General features: G+C 55.6%; 5 protein-coding genes across 5 annotated transcripts; 3 read left to right on the top strand and 2 right to left on the bottom strand.

Annotated features, from left to right (window-relative positions):
• Window positions 1-2,383: 2,383 nt before the first annotated feature.
• DICSQDRAFT_163140 (kinase-like protein) lies at window positions 2,384-3,596 on the top strand (the record flags this gene model as incomplete). The annotated part of the gene is made up of 5 exons (XM_007369202.1): window positions 2,384-2,598; window positions 2,653-2,739; window positions 2,793-3,224; window positions 3,281-3,383; window positions 3,445-3,596. The coding sequence occupies exons 1-5, from the start codon at window positions 2,455-2,457 to the stop codon at window positions 3,594-3,596; spliced, it is 918 nt and encodes a 305-aa protein (XP_007369264.1). The 5' UTR covers window positions 2,384-2,454.
• Window positions 3,597-5,300: 1,704 nt separating this feature from the next.
• Window positions 5,301-6,661, top strand: DICSQDRAFT_67921 (3-oxoacyl-reductase; the record flags this gene model as incomplete). Its single annotated transcript, XM_007369201.1, has 8 exons — window positions 5,301-5,362; window positions 5,455-5,800; window positions 5,896-5,960; window positions 6,055-6,163; window positions 6,222-6,255; window positions 6,338-6,378; window positions 6,444-6,533; window positions 6,617-6,661. The coding sequence occupies 8 exons, from the start codon at window positions 5,301-5,303 to the stop codon at window positions 6,659-6,661; spliced, it is 792 nt and encodes a 263-aa protein (XP_007369263.1).
• Window positions 6,662-6,853: 192 nt separating this feature from the next.
• DICSQDRAFT_139845 (uncharacterized protein) lies at window positions 6,854-10,638 on the bottom strand. The gene is made up of 7 exons (XM_007369200.1): window positions 10,207-10,638; window positions 9,203-10,105; window positions 8,857-9,153; window positions 7,997-8,803; window positions 7,638-7,925; window positions 7,201-7,505; window positions 6,854-7,142 (listed from the first exon to the last, which is right to left on the bottom strand). Exons 1-7 carry the CDS (start codon window positions 10,600-10,602, stop codon window positions 7,034-7,036), a joined length of 3,105 nt encoding a protein of 1,034 aa, XP_007369262.1. The 5' UTR covers window positions 10,603-10,638; the 3' UTR covers window positions 6,854-7,033.
• Window positions 10,639-11,840: 1,202 nt separating this feature from the next.
• DICSQDRAFT_173382 (uncharacterized protein) lies at window positions 11,841-13,979 on the top strand (the record flags this gene model as incomplete). The annotated part of the gene is made up of 8 exons (XM_007369199.1): window positions 11,841-11,845; window positions 11,899-12,069; window positions 12,111-12,123; window positions 12,195-12,544; window positions 12,598-13,129; window positions 13,198-13,647; window positions 13,716-13,857; window positions 13,924-13,979. The coding sequence occupies 8 exons, from the start codon at window positions 11,841-11,843 to the stop codon at window positions 13,977-13,979; spliced, it is 1,719 nt and encodes a 572-aa protein (XP_007369261.1).
• A 2,908-nt stretch (window positions 13,980-16,887) lies between these two features.
• DICSQDRAFT_139839 (uncharacterized protein) lies at window positions 16,888-18,925 on the bottom strand. The gene is made up of 2 exons (XM_007369198.1): window positions 17,492-18,925; window positions 16,888-17,425 (listed from the first exon to the last, which is right to left on the bottom strand). Exon 1 carries the CDS (start codon window positions 18,830-18,832, stop codon window positions 17,594-17,596), a length of 1,239 nt encoding a protein of 412 aa, XP_007369260.1. The 5' UTR covers window positions 18,833-18,925; the 3' UTR covers window positions 16,888-17,425; window positions 17,492-17,593.

Below are 18,925 nucleotides of genomic sequence, written 5' to 3'. Positions count from 1 at the left end.
GGTAGCCATCGAGTACGTTCACCACAGACAGCCAACACCGAGGAGCTGGAGCGCAGATATCAGCAGGTGCATGGATGGATGGCACCACTGCTGAAAGGCGTAGACGGCCACGAAGTTCAAGTCTGTACTCGACGGTAGCATTTCTCTGCTCGCGGTCCGCATCTCGAGCAACTTGGAGAAAGCAGCATTGGATTTGAATAGGAGATAGGATCGTGTGAATCCGCGGCGTATGGATGGGCAGGGGGCAACGGTATTGGAGGTTCGATTGACCTGTGCCGCACCTTGGCCCGAGAACACTGATGCACTCGTGCTCATATAAACCTTGCTTTCTCTCCATCCTACAGGATTGGCGCCTGGAATGCATCAGGATGAATTGAGTAGAGGATGAGACGAGCGATGCAACCGTATCGACTATCGATAGGCAGGAACTTCAGGAAGGAAGAGTTTGACGGAGACTGCCCGAGCCGCCGAGTCGCCAACGTTCCAACGTCGATATGAGACGCTGGTACTACTAGCGCCTTCGATCGGCAGGGCCACATTCACCACATCCACCACCGGCAGCCCGTCCTATAGGCCTGAAGTCCGGCTGTATGGGATGTTCTTCCAATCTTGTGGGCCATTCAGAGTGGGCCTTACTGTCCGGAAATGTCGATATTCTTGACAACAGCGCCACTACGACCATTGACCAACCCATGGATGCCAACCAGTGCAACGCGACAGGTCTGAGCGAATGTCAATCGTCTGGCAATGGGCCAACACTCGCGATTCCGGGACAACACGCTTTTCTTTCTCGTACATCGTGGCGTATCGTTGTCAAGCGTGCGCACTCCGGACGCGGCGACCACATACGTAGACCTCGTTGCGACTTTCCCAAAAAGTACCATGTTGTGCGCTTGCTTTTGTCTATTGCCGCAAAGCGTCCCTCTCACTTTTAATCTGCACAGCCTAGCGATAGCGTGCCCATGAGGCGGACCGCCTCTAGGATTCCTAGGGTAAGGCTTTATAAAGGCATTTGCATCGTCCGCCACAGCGCACTGCCAGTTTCCCTCCGCCTATTCAGACGATGGTCTCAGTCGGAGGTCTTCCCCACTCCTCTCTAAGTGACGCCACACACCTCCCGCCTTCTCTCTCTGACGCGCTGCAATTCATCAGTGCTGACGCTGCTGAGCGACCGAAGCCCTGGTGGATGTCGGAGAACATCGCACAAGTGCGCCACTCGAGTTGTGCATCTCACCTCAGTGGCGGCTTTACGGCTCGAGGAACTTGGTCGATGGCTTCGTCTGTCGCGAGCTCTTGCTCGTCCACTTACTCCTCTATATCTTGCTCATCTGCCCCGGGACTCACGTCGGCGTTTCCTGTGGCGAGCTTTGTCGGCTTGAACCAACGGCTCGAGCCTCAGTCGTCCCGTTCCCGGTACTTCCCTGCCCTCGTTCCAGTCTCACTTCGCTCAGGCGAAGAGTTCTTGGGTCATAATCCATCTCAAGCACCAGCTTTATCTCAGCACCGTCTCAAGTCGCCCTGGTTCTTCCCGCCACCGAAACAACAAGTCGCTAAGAAAGGTGCACCCTACCTGCTCCTCTTCGTCGTGGGTCTCACTGATGTATTCTCGAAGGTTCCGATCTCAAGCAGGCTTTCCTCAAGCTGCCGAACTTGTGCGTACCGAAGTTTCGGCCTGCCATGGGTCTCGGTCTAGTGCCCCAGCCTTTGTCTGGGTCGCCACCGATGTCGTCTGCCAGGGAACCTAAGCAGTCACCTTTCCTCGTGCCTTTACCTCCGGCTCTCGCTTCGTATGATCCCACCAGCTCTCCCAGGGGAGTTCATGTAACTATTTGGGGGCCACCGTCTGCCACATCTGTGAGCTCGTCATGCTCGTCGTCGTCTTCCGGAAATAGCAGCTCCATATCTGGTACACCGCTCTTCTTCCCTGGACTCAGCAACCCCGCAGTATGGAGTCCCGGCGTGTCGAACTTCTCGCTGAGCACATCTCGCTGGCCTTCGGCGGACGAGATCGCGGAGTCGTTTGGCATGCCCCGCAAGGATCGGGGTAGCGAGAGTGCTTTTGGTCTTCTTGATGCAAAGCAGGAGTCAAACGGCGTGCCTTTCTCTTCACCGTATCCCGGACCACCTCCTGGTCTTCCTCATCCTCCGTTCCTCATGACTCCATATGGGATGCGTCCTACACCTCATTTACTGGATTGTTATCCCATGTTCGTTCGCGACGTCCCCGACAAGGACGATGGCTTCAAGCTCTGTGGCCCTGACGCCTGCTACTGCGACTGCGATTACGAGGTTGCTCCCGGCCCCATCGTCCATCGGTCTACTCAGATCGCCCACGCCGGTTTGACCTTCACTGTGTCGAGTATGATCGGAATGGGTGCCTCGTCGCGGGTATTCCGTGCAGAACGTCTCGGCAAGAGCTACGCAGTCAAGGTCATCCACAAGGGCGCCGCTGCCATGGTGGGCTTCACTCGTCAGGAGTACCTTCGTGAACTCGAAGTGTTCAAGCGCATCAACGAAGCTCCCGAGACGCACCGGTTTCTCTCTACGCTCAAGATGTCATGGGAAGATCTTGCTCAGGATCGGATCTTCTTCGTCATGGTAAGGCACAAGCTCGTAGAGTTCTGTCCTAGCGAAGTGCTAATGTGTCAGCAGGATCTATATCCGACGGAACTGCTCTCCGTTCTGGCCGGAGGTATGCCAATTACAATGCGGGACCGTGAACTCTACTGCAGGGAACTGGTGTGTCCGCAATGTTGATTCTCGTGGTCATCACCATCTAATGCCAAGTGTAGATTTGTGCTGTAACCGCTCTTCGTGACCTTGGCATCATTCATCGCGATATCAAACCAGGCAACGTGCTCATCGACGTCCATGGTCGTGCCGTTCTCTCAGACTTTGGAAGCGCCATCAACGTCCTCTCGGATTCCGAGGACGACTTCGAGTATTGGAAGTGCTACGATTCCGTAGGAACACCTGCTTACATGGCTCCCGAAGTCGCGGCCGTCAACGTAACCGTCACTGGATATCGCCCCTGCGCCGACATATGGAGCCTTGGCCTCGTCTTCCTTGAGATTTTTGGCAACTTCTCGGGCCCGTATTTCCCTGTCACGACGATCGAAGCGATTCGGACGCAACACGCCAAGCTTGACCCCATTGAAGGCCTCGACGTTAAGCAGGTGCCTCTTCTCGAATTGCCTCCGGGTCTTATGGTCATGCTTGAAATGGTGAGTGTTCTAGTTAGCTTCAAGGGTGATGATCGTGGGCCTACATCTTTCTACAGATGCTTCGATACCACCAGGAAGAGCGCTTCACTGTGCAGGACCTCTACCTCATGTATCAAAGTTACATGTATGACTCGGAAGCGTCCCCGGCGAAAGTTGCCCGTGCGTACATCATGACAATATGGTGTTGCTCCCTTCCTGATCTTGAAAGAAACTCATGTAGATGATTGGAAGCCTGCCATTGTTTCGCCGCAGGCTGCTGATGACAGTGATGTCACGGAACTCTTATCTTTCCGCGGTTTCGCAAAGACGATGCCGTTAGCCCCAGAGGAACCCGCTGAGCTCGAATACCGGGCACCACGCATGTTCGAGTAATCGTGTTTGTCTCGACATGTCTGATGGTAGCGGTCGTGCGCATCGGCTCGTCATTCCTCGATGTATGCGTGTTACCGCGGATGTAAACACACTGGAGCCGAAGGCACCGATTGCGAGTGCCCATACTCAGTTGCTGCTCGATTGTACATACTTGTAATAACAGGATCGTTCTGACGAAGGACAGTCTCGTTGCTGTGTATATATAAATTTCGTGCATCAGCAACACCGGTTACGGTGGATGCCCTTTGATATCGCAACGCGCTACAGAGTGCACCTCCCGCTATCACGACTATGTCCCCGGAGGACATAGCTGGATCGATATTGGCAGCCGCTGGCCCGCTGGAAAGTCGCGAAAGCCTGCTTGCACAACTCACGAAGCTAGCATTGTATCTGCGCGCGACAGGCCTGGTGAGGTGGGTATCTGACGTTCGGCGGATACCCGGCTTTTCTAGTGCAGCTATGTGAATTGCAGCTGTTCGCATGGACTCTTGTGAAGGACCTCGAGGAGACGAAGAAGGCAGATCGAACGGTCAGAGACTGAAACTACGTGCGCCTTCGTGGTGCACACCACGTCGTGAAGTGTTTATCCATAGATCCTCTGCAGGTGGTTCTGACAGGGTGTTGATAGGCGCACTGGGACCTCCCTGAGAAGACGCCGTCCGCAGCGAACTGGGGGAAATCTGGATGCTGGGGGTGTCGATATCGATCTTTTCCGTAAGCCGGTGCTGTGGGGTTCTAGAGATGGCGGCGGTCGAATGAGACGGGACGTGACTGATCATCTTAGTCTCGGCTCCAGACGTTCTACAGCCCCCGGCACTCGATGCTTCGCTACGCTCAGCAAGCCTTTGGACGGATTAGGAAGGAGGAATTGATGGAAAGGATCGTGAATGGATCTTGAAGCTTGAAGAGGGGGAAACGAGCGCCGGGAGAGAGAGGGCTGTAGAACGTCTGGTGCATTTCGGGCTCGGCAGAGGGCATTGTGACCTCGGGTTACTCGGGGTGACCAGCGTGACTCTTACACTGAGTGAGCTGACCCTACGGCCCTCGAAACTCGTGCTTTAAGGTCCTTCTGGTGGGTGAAACGAGTCGACTAAGAGCTCTAACCGGCATCATTCAATCCATTTAATTTATGAAAGCGATACGACAGAAGGGAGGGCACTGACAGATAGTGTATCAAACTTGGGCGCTCCTTCAGTGCGCCCATGCATTTCCGACGCGTTGCTGCCCATCTCCTTGGATTGCTCATGCAGAATATTGACTCAATTGAAGAAATACCCATTTGCATTGAACATGGGGAAATCAGATACATCCTGTGCACCACACATGTTTACTTGGGCCTGTATCCTCAACCTCGGGCCTTGACCTTCGGGATGGCTGAGGCTGACAAAGCCCACGTGTGGTGACTGATCGTCACAATGCCCTCTGCCGAACCCGAAATGCACCAGACGTTCTAGCGGTACAGACTGTAAGCGCTAGAACGGATGGGAACGAGACTATGATCATCTGTGCTGTATATGGTGGCTTCACAATGTTCATTCCCCGTCCTTCGGATTCCCTGGAAGAGCGGCCCGGGTCCCAGGATGGCCCCTGAGTCATGAACAACGTCATCTGTTCCCGGCTATGGGAACCCCGCCGGATGCTTTGCAGACACCTCTTAGCATACTACCACAGCCTCACATAACCTAACGACAAAGACTTACCGCCATGAGCGAGACACAAGCCGAGTACCCGCTTCAAGGCAAACTGGCGCTGATCACTGGATGCACGTACGTATTCAAGTCTTGACGGCTTCATCCCACTCACCATATGCCGGTGTTGCCTTCCTGTGTGTTGGCGCCTGGGGTCCGGACGCCAACAGTGGTGGGATTGGGCAGGCGACGGCGCGAGCCTTTGCCCGAAACGGCTGTTCAATTGCCGTGCACCACTCCTCCGCAAGATCGAAGGCAAAAGCTGACGCCCTCGTCTTGGAACTTATCAAGCTGGCTCCGGGTGTACGTGCGGCGGCCTTCGAGGCAGACTTGTCCGCGTATGACAATGCGCAGACGCTGTGCGATCGAGTCACCGATATCCTCGGACATCCGGACATTCTCTTCAGCAACCATGGAGTCACCGGCCCTAGAATTGGGCCCGAGGGCGACATACAGAACGTCAGCGCGGAGTCATTCGAGGAAATTTGGCGTACGAATACAGGAACGGGCTTCGTTGTACGTGTTGTCTGCTTTGCAACCCTTCTGAAAGACTAGGAGGATGAAGCCGCATCCTATGGTGCTGATTCTCCGATCTGGGATTTGCGGTACAGCTTGTACAGAAGTGTTTGCCATATATGCAGGAGAAGCAGTGGGGCCGCATCATTTTCACATCGAGGTAAGGATTCCGTCGATCATCAGTGTCGTCCTGTGTTCGCTGCTTCGTGCAGGGTCGCGTGGTTATGCCTATGTCTTGCTAAGACAATTTCCAGTGTCGCTGCCGGCACAGGCGGCGTGATAGGGCCACAATACGCTTCATCAAAGTCAGCTTTGCATGGCCTCATACACTGGCTGTCGCTGCGCTATTGCAAAGAGGGTATTGTGAGTGTCGTATTGTCTTCAGTTGTCAGTCTCGCTGATTGCCCACGACTTACCTCAGCTAACGAACGGTGTTGCCCCAGCGTTGATCGAAGGTGCGTCCACGCAACCTTGAGGTCGGATAGATAGGAGGACCACGCTCAATCACGCGTTTGTATCGCTTCATGTTGCAACGAGAAGACACGGATATGATGGCCAATCCTACGGACGCTATCAGAGTGAGTGGAGTTGAATTTTCAACAAGAAACACTTCTGAATACCGTTACGGCACCGCGAATAACAGAGCAAGATACCAATTGGACGCCTTGGCAAGCCCGACGAAATAGCGTCAATTGTGTTGATGCTCGCTACCAACGGCTACATGACGAACAAGGTAAGTCCGTCCACAGATGACAGTCCGGAATGCGACTACTGCTATGCGGAACTTCACTCACCTAACTCGGACGTCACGTCCAGATTATCGTCGCCGATGGAGGCTGGACCAATGGTGGAGGATTCTGAGATATAGCGCATGTTGGGGAAATGAATTGGCGGCACTATTGGACGTCTAGACCGTCGGCGCGAGATGGTGTTGGCCACAATCAGAGAATAGGACAAAGTCTGCCGAGTAACTCGAACCATGCAACGCATCATTGTTTGGTTGCCGAAGGAGGTCTGACATAATCATGAAGACGATATGCATGGATTGGGTGAGTGATAGTGGATACAGTAAATGTGGCATGCATGCGGCTGGTATACGAGGTGATTATACATTACCTATGCGCAAGATATAACCCAGTTGACAAGCAGATAACGAAAGCGTGTAGACAGCGAAGGTAACAATTCGCGCACCAGACAGCATGAAATGGTCCGACCGGCGGAACAGCAGGTTCATCACTTCCCTAGAGCTGGCGAGCCTTTGGCAGACAGCCCCGCAGTCTCGATGATCTCGTTCAGGGTGCTGGTCCGTTTGTTCGCCAGCTCTAACTGCCGTTGTAGCGACCTGTAAGACGGGACAAGGTCAACCTGGCGGGTATAGCATTCGAAGACGCGAAACTCACTTCAGCTGATTCTCGAGCTCGCTGGCCCGCTCCTTCCCTCCCTGCTTCTCCCGCTTGATCTTCTCCTCGGCGGTCTTCAGACGAGTTTCGTACTCTTTGACGCGCGCCTCCCACTTGCTGTCAGCCACAGTCGTCTTCTGATTTACTGCAGTGAGCTTCTCCTCGGACTGCACAAGCTGATTCTGGAGGTTGATGGCACGTCGCTCCGCGTTCTGGGCCCGTGCGGTGAGCGCTCGTATCTCCATCGAATCTGCCTGATTGCCCTTGCGAGTAACAACGGCGGACTGCAATGCGGCGTTCGTAGCCTGCTCGCCCGAGGTAGATTGTGTGTCACAGAAGTAGAGGAGGGTCATGAGACAGGACAGTCATGACGGGGAATCGCACAGGTTCAACGTCAGTGCACGATTCGTCTTCAGCAGCTACCACCATTGACGCACCTGTAAGGCTTCAATCTCGCCCTCCTTTGCGCTGAGTTTCTTGCGCCACGTTGCCTTGGCTTCGGCCAGCGTCTTCACACTCGCCTCAAACTTGTCGATCTGCTTCCACCGAAGATCGAGCTGCTTGCGCATGTCGTTCAGCTTGTCGCTGTATCGCTGCTCCGCCTCCTTGACGCGCTTCTCGAAGTCGCTCTGAATCTGGCTGAGCGCCTTGAGACGCGTGATGAGATTGTCGTGGAAGACGCTGAAGTTCGTGAACGGCTTTGTCTCCGCTTGTCCGTACTTCTTCTGTTGCACGAAAGGATTATACCAACGCCTCAGTTTATAATTCCAGCAGTACGGGCGGACGTGGCACGTACCGGAGTCTTGTCGACACCAACGATCTTATCCATATATTGATAGATCGTCAAGAGCAGTGTGTTGCGCTCTGTCAACTGGTCCCGGTACTGAGCTTCGGCAGCCAGCAGTGCACGTTGGTCCTTTGACAGTCGCTGCTCGAGTTCCGCAACGCGTGTCCGCAGGTTGGCAGTTTCCGACTCCGCCGTGTGCAGGGAGGCTTGCGTGCCGTCGAGCTTCTCCGACAAGTTCAAGCGCGCTTGGGTTTCGGCAGCAAGCTGTGTCGCGAGATCCCGGTTCTCTACGTACAGCTTGTCGATGACGCCGTCGCGATCTCGACCCTTCCCTTCGCGATCATCGAGCTCCTTGCGCGCGCGGGCGAGCTCGTCCTCGAGTCGCTCCACATCCCGCCGCAGGCGGTCAACTTCGAGTTGGAGGGAGAATCTAGCCGTTGTATGAGACTCTCCAAGCTTCTTGTTGTCGGCTTCGAGGGTCTGGAGGGCAGTCTGCACGGCGGCAAGATCCGCCTCGCGCTGAGTGAGCAGCGATTGCGCACGCGCAAGATCGTTGAGGGCGGACTGGAGCGCCGATTCCTTGGCTTCGAGAGCGCGACGTTCCTGCCGGATGGCATCGTCATGTTCCTTCCCGGCCTTGTCGAAGTCGACCTCGAGGCGCTCCCGCACCGCACGTTCGCGCTGCAGCTCTTGCACAACCTTTTCAATGTGCTGTGCGAGCTCCTCCTTGCGCGCACGATGCTCTTGGGCTTCAGCATCGCGAGTGTTATAGAGATCCGTCAGCTCCTGGAGGTCGGCCTTCAGTTGCGCGACTTTCTGTAAGGATACATAAGCACAGAGAGAACACAGCGTTCGAGCATAGCACTCGCCTGCTTGAGTGCTGCACTCAGCTGCTCAAGGCGGTCGCGCTCGTCCGCCTCGTCCTCGCGCACGCGCTCCATCTCCTCCTTAAGCCGCTCGTTCTCCTCTTCCAGCGCGTAGAGCTGGTTGCTCATCTTCTCCAGATCACGGTTGGCCGCTTCGAGTTCGTTGTCCTTCTCTTCAGCTTCGCGCTCCAGGTGTACGAGCGTCGCCTCGAACTTCTGGTGTAAGTCCTCCGCGTTTGCTTCATACTCATCGATGTGTAGGCGTAGCTCTTTACACTCCGCATCCCGCTGCTCGAGCGCCTGAGAGACAAAGTCAGATGAGTACTCCGTACGAAGACGGCGGGCTCACGTCGCGCAGCTCCTCCATCTGGCCCTTGGCCTCGTCGACCTCCCCTCGCCATTCTTCCTCCACGCTCTCCACGATCCGCTGGTGCTCCGCTATGAGCTCCTCGATCTCCCTGTGCTTCATGTCGATCTCGTCCTCCTTTTGCTGGAGCTCAATCTGTGCTGCCGCAAGTTTGTCACGAACTGCATTAAGGTCCTCCTCGATCGCTTCCCTGCCTTCGCGCTCCTCCAAGATCTGGGCACGGCTATGGCTGCGCTCAATTGACTCTGCTTCGCGTCGCCGTTGCAAATCCTCGAGCTCGAGTCTTAGCGCCTCGACCTCATCTGCCAAGTCGTCCCTCTCGTCCGTCCTCTGAACCGCCAACTCCTCAAGCTCGTCGATGCGGGCCCGCAGTTCCTCGTTTTCGCCCTCCAACTCTTCGGCCTGTCTCCTCCATCGTTCGCTCCCGAGTGATGAATGGTCGTCTCTCGATTCGGCGAGCTCACGCAGCCTTTCCAGCTCTTCAGTATTCTCCTCCAGCAGCCCACGAACATTCCCCAGCTCCTCCTCCAGCTCCGCGTTCCGCGCTTCCAGCTCCCTCGAAGCACCATCGTCCGGCCCAATTGCCCGCCTCCTCCTCAGCTCTCGTAGCTCCTGCTCCCGCTCCGCTAGCTTCTCCTCAAGCTCGCGTGCCCGCGATTGGGCGCCGCCCGCGCGCTGCGAGTGCTCAAGCTCACGCTGGAGCTCGAGTACGAGCTTCTTCAATTTCTTGATTTCCATGCCGCGCTGTTGGACTTCGATCTTGAGGTTGATGTTTTGCTTCAGCGCGGCATCGATCTGGTCGGGGGCAAGCTGCGCGAGCCGCTCCTCGAGGAAGTGCACCTTGAGCTTAATGTTGAAGTTCTCCTTCTTGAGCGCGTCGATGTGCTACGTTTCCCGTAATGCAGCGAGAAGATGACGTGTGTCCGATACATCGTGCAAATGGATCACCATTACGAGAACCAATGAATCGTGTGCATAGGGCGCACCTTCTCCTGGTCTCGTAGTGTTAGGTTCGTCCCGCCTTTCGTCCCCGCACTCCGCGTGCGTTTGGGGCGTCCGGGAGCAGAGACGTCCGTCGTCGTGTCACCCCAACGCTCTGACCCCTTCCGCCCGTCTGGGGTATCCAAGACGTCCCCATCCTCTTCTTCACCGTCGTCTGCATGTCCAAAGCGCTTCGAGATGGGGGTGGCCTCCTCCGCACGCCGCTTCGCAAATGACCCGTTTGGCGGTGAAACAGCGGTTGTTCCTGTAGAAGCCGAGGGGATCCGGAGCTTGCGGGCAGGGGTTGAGAATGTAGACGTGAACGAGCCGAGCGAGATGTCCGGGACGGTGCCAGATGATTGTGCTGATGTGTCCGCCTGGGTGTTAAGCGCCGCAGACATAGTTGCGGCGGTCGAGGGGCTGTCGACGTCGCCGAGGACGACGAGAGGGCGGTTGGAAAGCCTCGGGGTCGGGCAGCGGGGTCGTAGCCGATGGTTGTCGCGGAACACAACAATACAACATATGGAGCCGCGTGCCGGTAGGTACCGCTTAATCAATTCGATATCATACATATCGGAGTTCGAAACGCCTTGCTCACAGTCTCTACTCCGCAAGACCCAGTTCGTACTCAGCAGCCCACTATCCCCGACAGCAAACGTTTCGCTCACCGGCGGCATTCGACGATGCCTTCTTCCACACTAATACCCTATGTATCAATGTACATACCGTAAGCGTGTCAAGACTGACTTACTGAAAGATCCGACGCGATAGGCACTTCCCAGTGGATTCTGTCATTAGGCGTCGTAAGCGCAGTGTCAGGATTCACCCGACCGACGCGGCTGCTCGACCTTGTGAGGTGAGTGATTCTTCCGCATTGATTCCGCCGAGTGTACTCGCAGGTCGCTTGATCGACCAGAATCATCACTTGCCTGCTGATAGACGTAACGTAACCGACAGCAGCGTCCAATCGTACAAGTATCGTTTAACGAGCTTTACCTGGCCCAGAAGCGATCTTAGGCGGTCGTACAAACCAAGCTAGGTACATAGCGCAGCGTCGGAGCGCTGAGCGAACGCCTATGTACCTAAGTACGCTGACTGGCTTGTCAAGCACAACGCCAATGCAGTCGATAGCGCTGGTTAGCGAAGCCGCACAAGGCCGAGGACCTGGCTGTGCTGCGGCGGCAAACCATTCGCGACATCAGAACGGAGGATCATGGCGTTCATGCTGTGTACCTACCATAAACCCTCCTGATCTTGCGTCGCTTGAGCTTGGGATCTCAGCCTCACGCCGAACCCGTTCACGACACAACTGCTGCCGCTGCCAGCGGGGCTTTCCAATGCGCGCGCTTGCCAGCATGCTCAATTCGGGTGCAACGAGACTGCATGGCGCGCATGAGTTTCACCGGAGACGCCAATTTGAAGTTCAGCTGGAGTTCCAAGTATATCTAGAATACCGACATACATGACTTGGGCGTTCCTCTATCGCTCAGTCCCTGATCTTCGATCCCACCCTGCGCAGCAACTCAGCTTCAATCATGACGAAGACCTGCGCGTTGTGCAGGTGCGTCTTCCACCTGTCCCACTGCATATATTGACTACGTGTTGACGTTTGCGGCATCAATCCGCTACAGAGAGCGTAATGAGGTACGTTCACAGATGCCATGCGTCTTTGACATGGGGCTGAACCCGCTTGACAGGAATGTGACGGCGCGCAGCCCATCTGCGGACAGTGTGCGGACTTCGGCGCCTTTGTTGCCTGCGACTACAGCAGCCGTGCAGCTGGTCCTAGTCCCAAATCTTCGAATCTTCTCCAGAAGGGCGCGGCGTGTCTTCCTTGCAGGCGAGTACCCAGACGAGGACCCGAACTCGTATGTAAGGCGGGAGCGGCTCACTGTCTTTGTCTGCACAGGAGAAAGAAAAAGGTTTGTTACTACCTGGAGGGCTGGGACCTAGCTGAAATCGTCGTCTGACCTCTTCACGCTACTTTCACTAGAAATGTGATGCAAAGAGACCGACATGCTCGACGTGCAAAGCCGCAAACAAGCATTCTCAGTGTCTATACGAAGACGACGCACAGCGCAACCTAATACAATCACTCGTAGCCCGTACGAGAGAGCTCGAAGAGCGCCTGGCCTCAGCAGAGCAGTCCCCCCGCAATTCCCCGCCCCTTCAGGGCTACTCGGCGCCCACACCCGAAGGTTTGCCCATACATCTCCCCACCAGTTTTCCGGAGAATCCCTACGCCGGCCTCTTCCCAGCCTGGAAGCCTCCTGTACTCGAGGTACTAAGCTCTAATCCCCCTGAGCTCTCTCCGCGCAATACGCTCGAGCAATACCGCGACTTGTGAGTACATCTGTTCGCCATTGTCGATACCTAGCTGTCCCTGATAACACCAGCCGCCTCCTTGCTCTCTCCTACAGCTCCCACTACGGCATGAAACTCTCTTCGGAGGCCAAAGATGCGCTTGTCACTGGCGACTTCTACAGCCCCTACATCCATCCTGCCCTCATCCACGCCGCGCAGCTCCTTGGGTGCACGACCTGGTCCCAGCTCAACCGCACGACGCCCATGGGGACGGTCGAGACGTTAGAGCTCGAGGCGACGCTGGCACTGCTCACGAGCGACACCCAACCACTTGTCGCGCTCCAAGTTCATAACTGCCTTGGTGTCTATTACTTCATCCGGCATATGTTCTCTGAGGGTGTTGAGTCCATCAGGATGGCATCTGACCTTGTGCGTCGACGCAACCTCCGCTTCATTGCGCCCGCGACCGATGTCTGGGACCCAATGCTGGAGCTTTCGCGTGAATCCGAAGAGACCGTATGTGCGCTGAGTCACCTGCTGTACATGAACATCGCCCGCTTCGTGGTGCTGGGTATGCCTTCGGAACTAGGCCCTGAGTACGAGCAGGAGTTCCAGTCGATTCCGGTGCGCCACCAACCCCATCTCAATTGGCCCCCGTACCTGATCACATGCCATCTCGTCGGATGATATAGCTAATGTACCCGCAACTATCTCGAACATACCTCTCCATTCTCCGGGCACGTGGAATCCTCCTATTTCACCGTACCCGTCAGCTCTCCGCTCAGCTTCAGAATCTCCCAGAGTCCCCATGGGAGCACCAGTCCTCTGGTGGCCTAAGAGCAAGCGGAGAGTCTACTTGGCTCGCCGAGTACTGGTCGCTCCTCGAGGAGGTCGAGATGAACCTTGCTAGCGTGAATCCTGCGCTACTCAAGGCGTCTCTGAACCCCGACCTCCGCTCGTCGGCGCACGGGCTCAAGATATGCTTGATCGTCACGCTCACCGCGGAGGCAGAACTCCACCATCTAGCCCCGGAGACACATGCGGAGTCTCGTCAACATTGCTTGAACGCTGTGCTCAAACTTGTTGGAGTCGGGAAGACGTTTTCGGCGGAGGACTACGAGTTGCTGGACCCTGTCCTTGGCGTCAGTATCTGACCTGTTCTTGTCTCTGGTATCAAACAGGAATCATCGCTAATTTGAGGGCTGTGCAGTTGTGCTGGTTGACCGCCGCGAAGATCTTATTTGAGGAGAGTCGTCGGTCAATGGACGAGCTCTCCGCGATGAATTGGGCGACCGCGCGCTCAGTGCTGGCGGCTTGCGCGCCCGTGCTCGCCCAAGCCTTACCATTGCTAGGTGCGTTCATTCATTAGGCAAACAAAGGATCCGTCACTCATACATGCGCTCTGAAATGGTCGACAGAACAACCGCTGAACCAGATTATCGGGAGGGCAGCTAGCTTTTCATTACACGGATAAAGACGCCTACCTGTCTCCGCCACACCCGGATGCTCAGAAGCTATGCATTCCTGGCGTGTACGTCTACCCGCTTATATAGCGTCATAATAACATCTCTCGCAGAGATATACTGTATCTATGTAAGATTCCTCGTCGGTTTGTTCTTTCCGTGCCATGCTCAACTGCCAATCGTTCTCTCTAGTGTATAATCATGTATATACTCCATCATACGACAGTATTACTATATCGCATCAATGTGCGCAGAGCCATCCGACGGCAATCTGACTGGTGTAAAGCCTCAGTCGTATCATCCCCTAGGGCGCCCTGCTACCTGTCCAGTGCCATGTATTTTACCTCCGAATCGGACGTCGCGTAGCGTACCATTTGCAAATAGGAAAATTCCGAGCTGCCCACCATGCCACGCAAGAGGTTGCCACCAGATCAACATTCTACCCGTCGATCGCCGTGAGCGCAGGGACCTTCTACCTCCCCTGTGCTCCCTCGTGTCGCTTTGAGAACTGTTGCGTCGCTACGATTGTGAGTACAAAGGCGGGCGGCATGGGGGCGATCAATGGTTTCACTTTTGTACGCTGATGATAGGAAGAACATGGTTATCGCGTGGGTCGAGGAGCGTCTCAGACCCTCCGTCCCTGGATAGCCGTATGTCTAGACACAGCATGGAGGAATGTTCTACATTCCGATCAAGGGTGCTCTAGACCACAGGAAGTCACCATCATTCAAAGTCAGAGGACTGTCGCGTGGCTGGTTGCGGGGTGGGACCTGGCGTAGAAAGAATTTGGAGTAAACCCAAAGGCCGTGCCCGATATCCGCGAATACTTATTGATATCATTGTTTGGCAGTCCTACTCCGACGGGGCTGGTTCAAGTTCGTCGCTAACGCCAAGTGTGTGTCCTTGTGCCCAAAAAAGCAACCATCGTTCGAGTTACATAGCGCGCCCTAACGTGCTCACAAGGAAACTTGAAGCAGGACGAGTTTTTCGCCGCTGAAATCTCTGATGTGCCTGAAGTGTAAGCCCACGAAGCCCTCCACTTCGAGTTCCAACTGCTCAACAGTTCGGGTGTACTATGATACTCAGGCACTGCATGCATGCATCTTCCTCCGGAAAGGTTGAAAGGTAGGCGGCCGCGACAGGAGCAAGTCGCCGTACTATCGCGAAGCGGGCGCTGCTCTACTGGGATCACCGCACGGCAGCCTGACAGCCTGACAGCGTGTACCACTGGCAGTTCTGGTCTTTGCAATGGTTTGCTGTCATCGAGCTGGTCCTTCTTCGCAAGTCGTCAGTCATTAGCACAGACTCAAAGATTGATGTCGTAAGTTGGCGAATCATCTGTAGGTTCGATATCGCCTGCGGGCGGTCCAACCATCTCGCATGAAGTCGTGACTGCCTCCCAACCGGCAGCAAAGAGAACGAGCCTCAAACAAAGCGTTCAAAGCGTTCAAACCACCTCGGACATCATGAGCCTCAAACAAAGCGTTCAAACCACCTAAACAAACTCGGACATCAGCTCGGGCGAGCGCACTGTGTCCGCCGGAGTTAACAGGACCCTCACAAAGATGAATGCCGTACGGTACACGGTAAAGTTCGGTAGAATTGCCGACCGCTGAAAACCGCTGGAGACCGCCGTCGGGCACCGGAGCTGAGAAGCAGGGACGAGCATGGTGTGCGACGTCCATCAGGACCGTCATGAGTACGCTCCGTGGGCCGCGTTCCAGTCCACATCTGTTGAGCGACGAATGTCTAGGCTTGACTCCTCTCAGCCGCGCCATGTTGCAATCATGTAGGGTAGTTCCGTACTTCGAAGGCATGTGGGTCGGCGGGTCGGAGCAACGGACCTGCGAGAAGAACGTGAAAGGACAAATGTGATTACATACCAGAACACCTTCTAGTCAAAAGCTTCTGTGAGGTACCGTTCGGATGAGGCCAACAGATCGGAAGGCCAGACCGTGTCTTGAGCAGGCTGGACATCGGTGTAGCAATGATGTTCATTCTTCTACATAAGCCGTCGCAGAGCGTATGGATCTCCGCCGGCACGGCATGGCCGCCGCACGCATGTTCAATATGGTCCACTGTGTTCATGACAATGGAGACAATGTGGCATCGTCGCGCTATATGATGGAGACACCAGGTTGTGCGGTCTCAGCGGCGGAGCGGCAAGGACATGCTGCGAATTCACGAACATTCATCCGTCCTGCTAGGCTGAGATGCTTTGAATAGCATGTCCTCGGAGGGCCGTACGGACAAGATCGGTTTCCCTATGAAACCCGGGTAAGCGAAGTAGTCTCGATCAAAACCGTCTCTGTCCGGAGTGTGTGCAACGCAAAACCAAGGAGCGCGCACCATCGAACAAGGCATAGGTGACCCTGTCGCCCTCTGCACGTTGATGCTCGCTCGGCGCCCACGCAGCTGGGCAGATATGTATCGGTAAAAATGGGACTGCTGCTACGCCTGCTGATGCTGAGGTCGACCATACTTGTGAGTGCCCTCGCAAGTAGCCCTTCCATTCGCAATGCAACCTAGCCGCTAAAATCTGAGCGCCCCAGAGTTATCAGCACCTCAGACACTCACCATTAGCATCATGCCCACTTGACGTCCTCGGTGGTAAGTTGGGTGAGAAGGGTCCAGGACGAGAGCACGCTGACTGCCCATAATCCCTTTCCTACGTGAGGGAGGGAATCCTCCTCGGACTTACCATCATTCCTATCGGCGCTGGCAGCGAATCTGTCTTTCGACGTCTACGGCGAGTAAGACGACCAACAAGATGCCATACTTCATGCAGACCAGATACATGCAAGACAGCCGTAGACGACAAGACAACGCGCACGCACGTGCCATCTATAGCCACGTCCATACATGTGCCAACGCATGCGCATGGCGGCTTTCGTTGGAAAATCAGGTTGAGGACGGGGATGGATGGGGCCGCACCCTCGACGTTCGACGAATTGCGCCTTCCTGGGCGAGCAAGACGGACGCAAGTACCCTGTGTGACACAAACGCGTGTGCCAGGAAGCAGGAGGTATACGGAATGCGAGAGGCGTTGAGAGTAATGAGTACCGAGGCGAATGTCAACGGTTGAGGGACGCGGGTTGGGAGTGATAGAACACTATGGGACAGGAAGGGGTGGTAGAGATACAGGTATGTACGACGTATGGTGTTGTTGCAGCGAATACGATGTCGGCCGGCGATCTGCGACTGAAATTCGAGGTCGAATCGCCGATGGTAAGTGATATAGCGCTTGGTGGTGGTAGTAGTAGACAAGGAGGGTGATTGGTTATGTTGATGCGATGTGAGCAATGTTGTGTTCCGGATTCCATACGAGAATTCTTGTTTTCCTTTGCTGAGACAAGACGATATTCCAGAGAACGATGACGAAGAGACGGAAACCAAGAGATGAACGGATGGAGATTAGTTATTAACGATTATGCAATGTACCAGTTTGCGTTGTTGTCTGGGCCAGACATCCGCATAGTGAGCCGAGCTGTATAACAAGAATGGACTCCGCAACATCACTCACAATCGTCAATGGCGGCGGTCGTATACCCAGCACGCCAGGTCGTGAATGAGCGTATCCAGGTCCACGGATACAATCGGAGGTGGAGGCAAGCTCGTGCAGTCATCATCCAGATGACGGAGCGGCGATGAACGAAGGGGTTGCAGTGGGAACTAGAGACACAGCCGATGGTGGTAGAGATGTAGCAGATCTCGATAAAGGCGAGCGCGAGACAGGCTGAGGCCGCGGCCCGTCACCAAGAGCGCGCCTCTTCGGGCGCGTCGCCGCACGTTCGCGGTGACGCATGATAAGCGTTGCGATGAGCTGTGGGACAGGAAGAACGCCATTGCCTGATGAAGGTGCGATGTCCTGTGCGCGATCAAACGTAAAGGATGGAGACAACACGGCCTGGGTACGACGGGCTGCGCGTTCGGCGACTTCGCGCGCTGCGTCACGGGCGATAGGCGGCAGGGAGTGCTGCGTGGGCTCTGCGGCGACGAAGGTCGAGGTAGGAACGGATGAGGAGATTGGGGAAGCATCCTCGAGGGGAACGGGCTTGTATCCCATGTCAATAAGAGTGTGCCAGATGCGTTCGACGAGAAGTGCATCTTGCGCGGCATACTCATCAGGACCGCGTGTTACCGTAGTGTTATTCTCAGTACGCGTTCGCACGCGAAGGGCGATGCTGCTGTGCATGGACGCCAGGAATTGGGCGTCGGCCACGACACGTCTGGCCTTGCGAACTGTCCTGCCTGAAGGGTTGCCGGCACTCATGCTCTCGCGGCGTGCTACCGGTCTTCTCTTCATAGGAGGTTGTGGTGTGGATTGATCCGCCATGTCGACGTCCTCGGACGGGAAGGCCTGGAGAATTTGAGGCAGAGGTTTGTCCCGCGGCGAGGCAGAGTCACTATGGAAGTAAGACGAGGCGAGGCATGACTTGGAACGGCGACGGAGGATGTCAATGTGGGAAATTCGACGGTGGAAGGGAAGTGCGTTATCTTTGGTTCTCGGGCGAGCTTCGACTGTGGCTGCTTCGTCTTCTCCACTGCTGGAGTCGTACCCATCATCGCTATGAGCTCGTTTCCTGGAGGGACAGGGAATGGGCGAAGAAGGGAACGCGACGGAATTCGTTGGTGCAGAACGAGCCTCGGAGAGAACGGGAGCAGAAGACTGAGTCTCGGAATTAGCACTGAGTGCTGTGCTTGCGCGCGCTGCGTTGGCGTTGGTAACCGAGACGGTTGGAGAGGCCTTCTGGATAACGGGCAACTTGAAGTGGACCTTGAGTGGGCGCGTTGTCCGGGTATTCGCCTTCGACGAGAGAGGCTTCGAGGAGGGGGCGGCGGAAGGGGTGGGTAGGAGCTGCATGATGACTGTCGGGCCTTGCAAGACGTGTCAAACGACGGCCAGCGCAGCTCGCAGGAGGAAGAGAACAAAGGGTGTAACGAGCGGAGGTACAAG

This window comes from Dichomitus squalens (assembly GCF_000275845.1).
Source record: "Dichomitus squalens LYAD-421 SS1 unplaced genomic scaffold DICSQscaffold_45, whole genome shotgun sequence".
NCBI classification, from domain to species: domain Eukaryota; kingdom Fungi; phylum Basidiomycota; class Agaricomycetes; order Polyporales; family Polyporaceae; genus Dichomitus; species Dichomitus squalens.
This window is presented reverse-complemented; position numbering and strand designations above follow the sequence as displayed.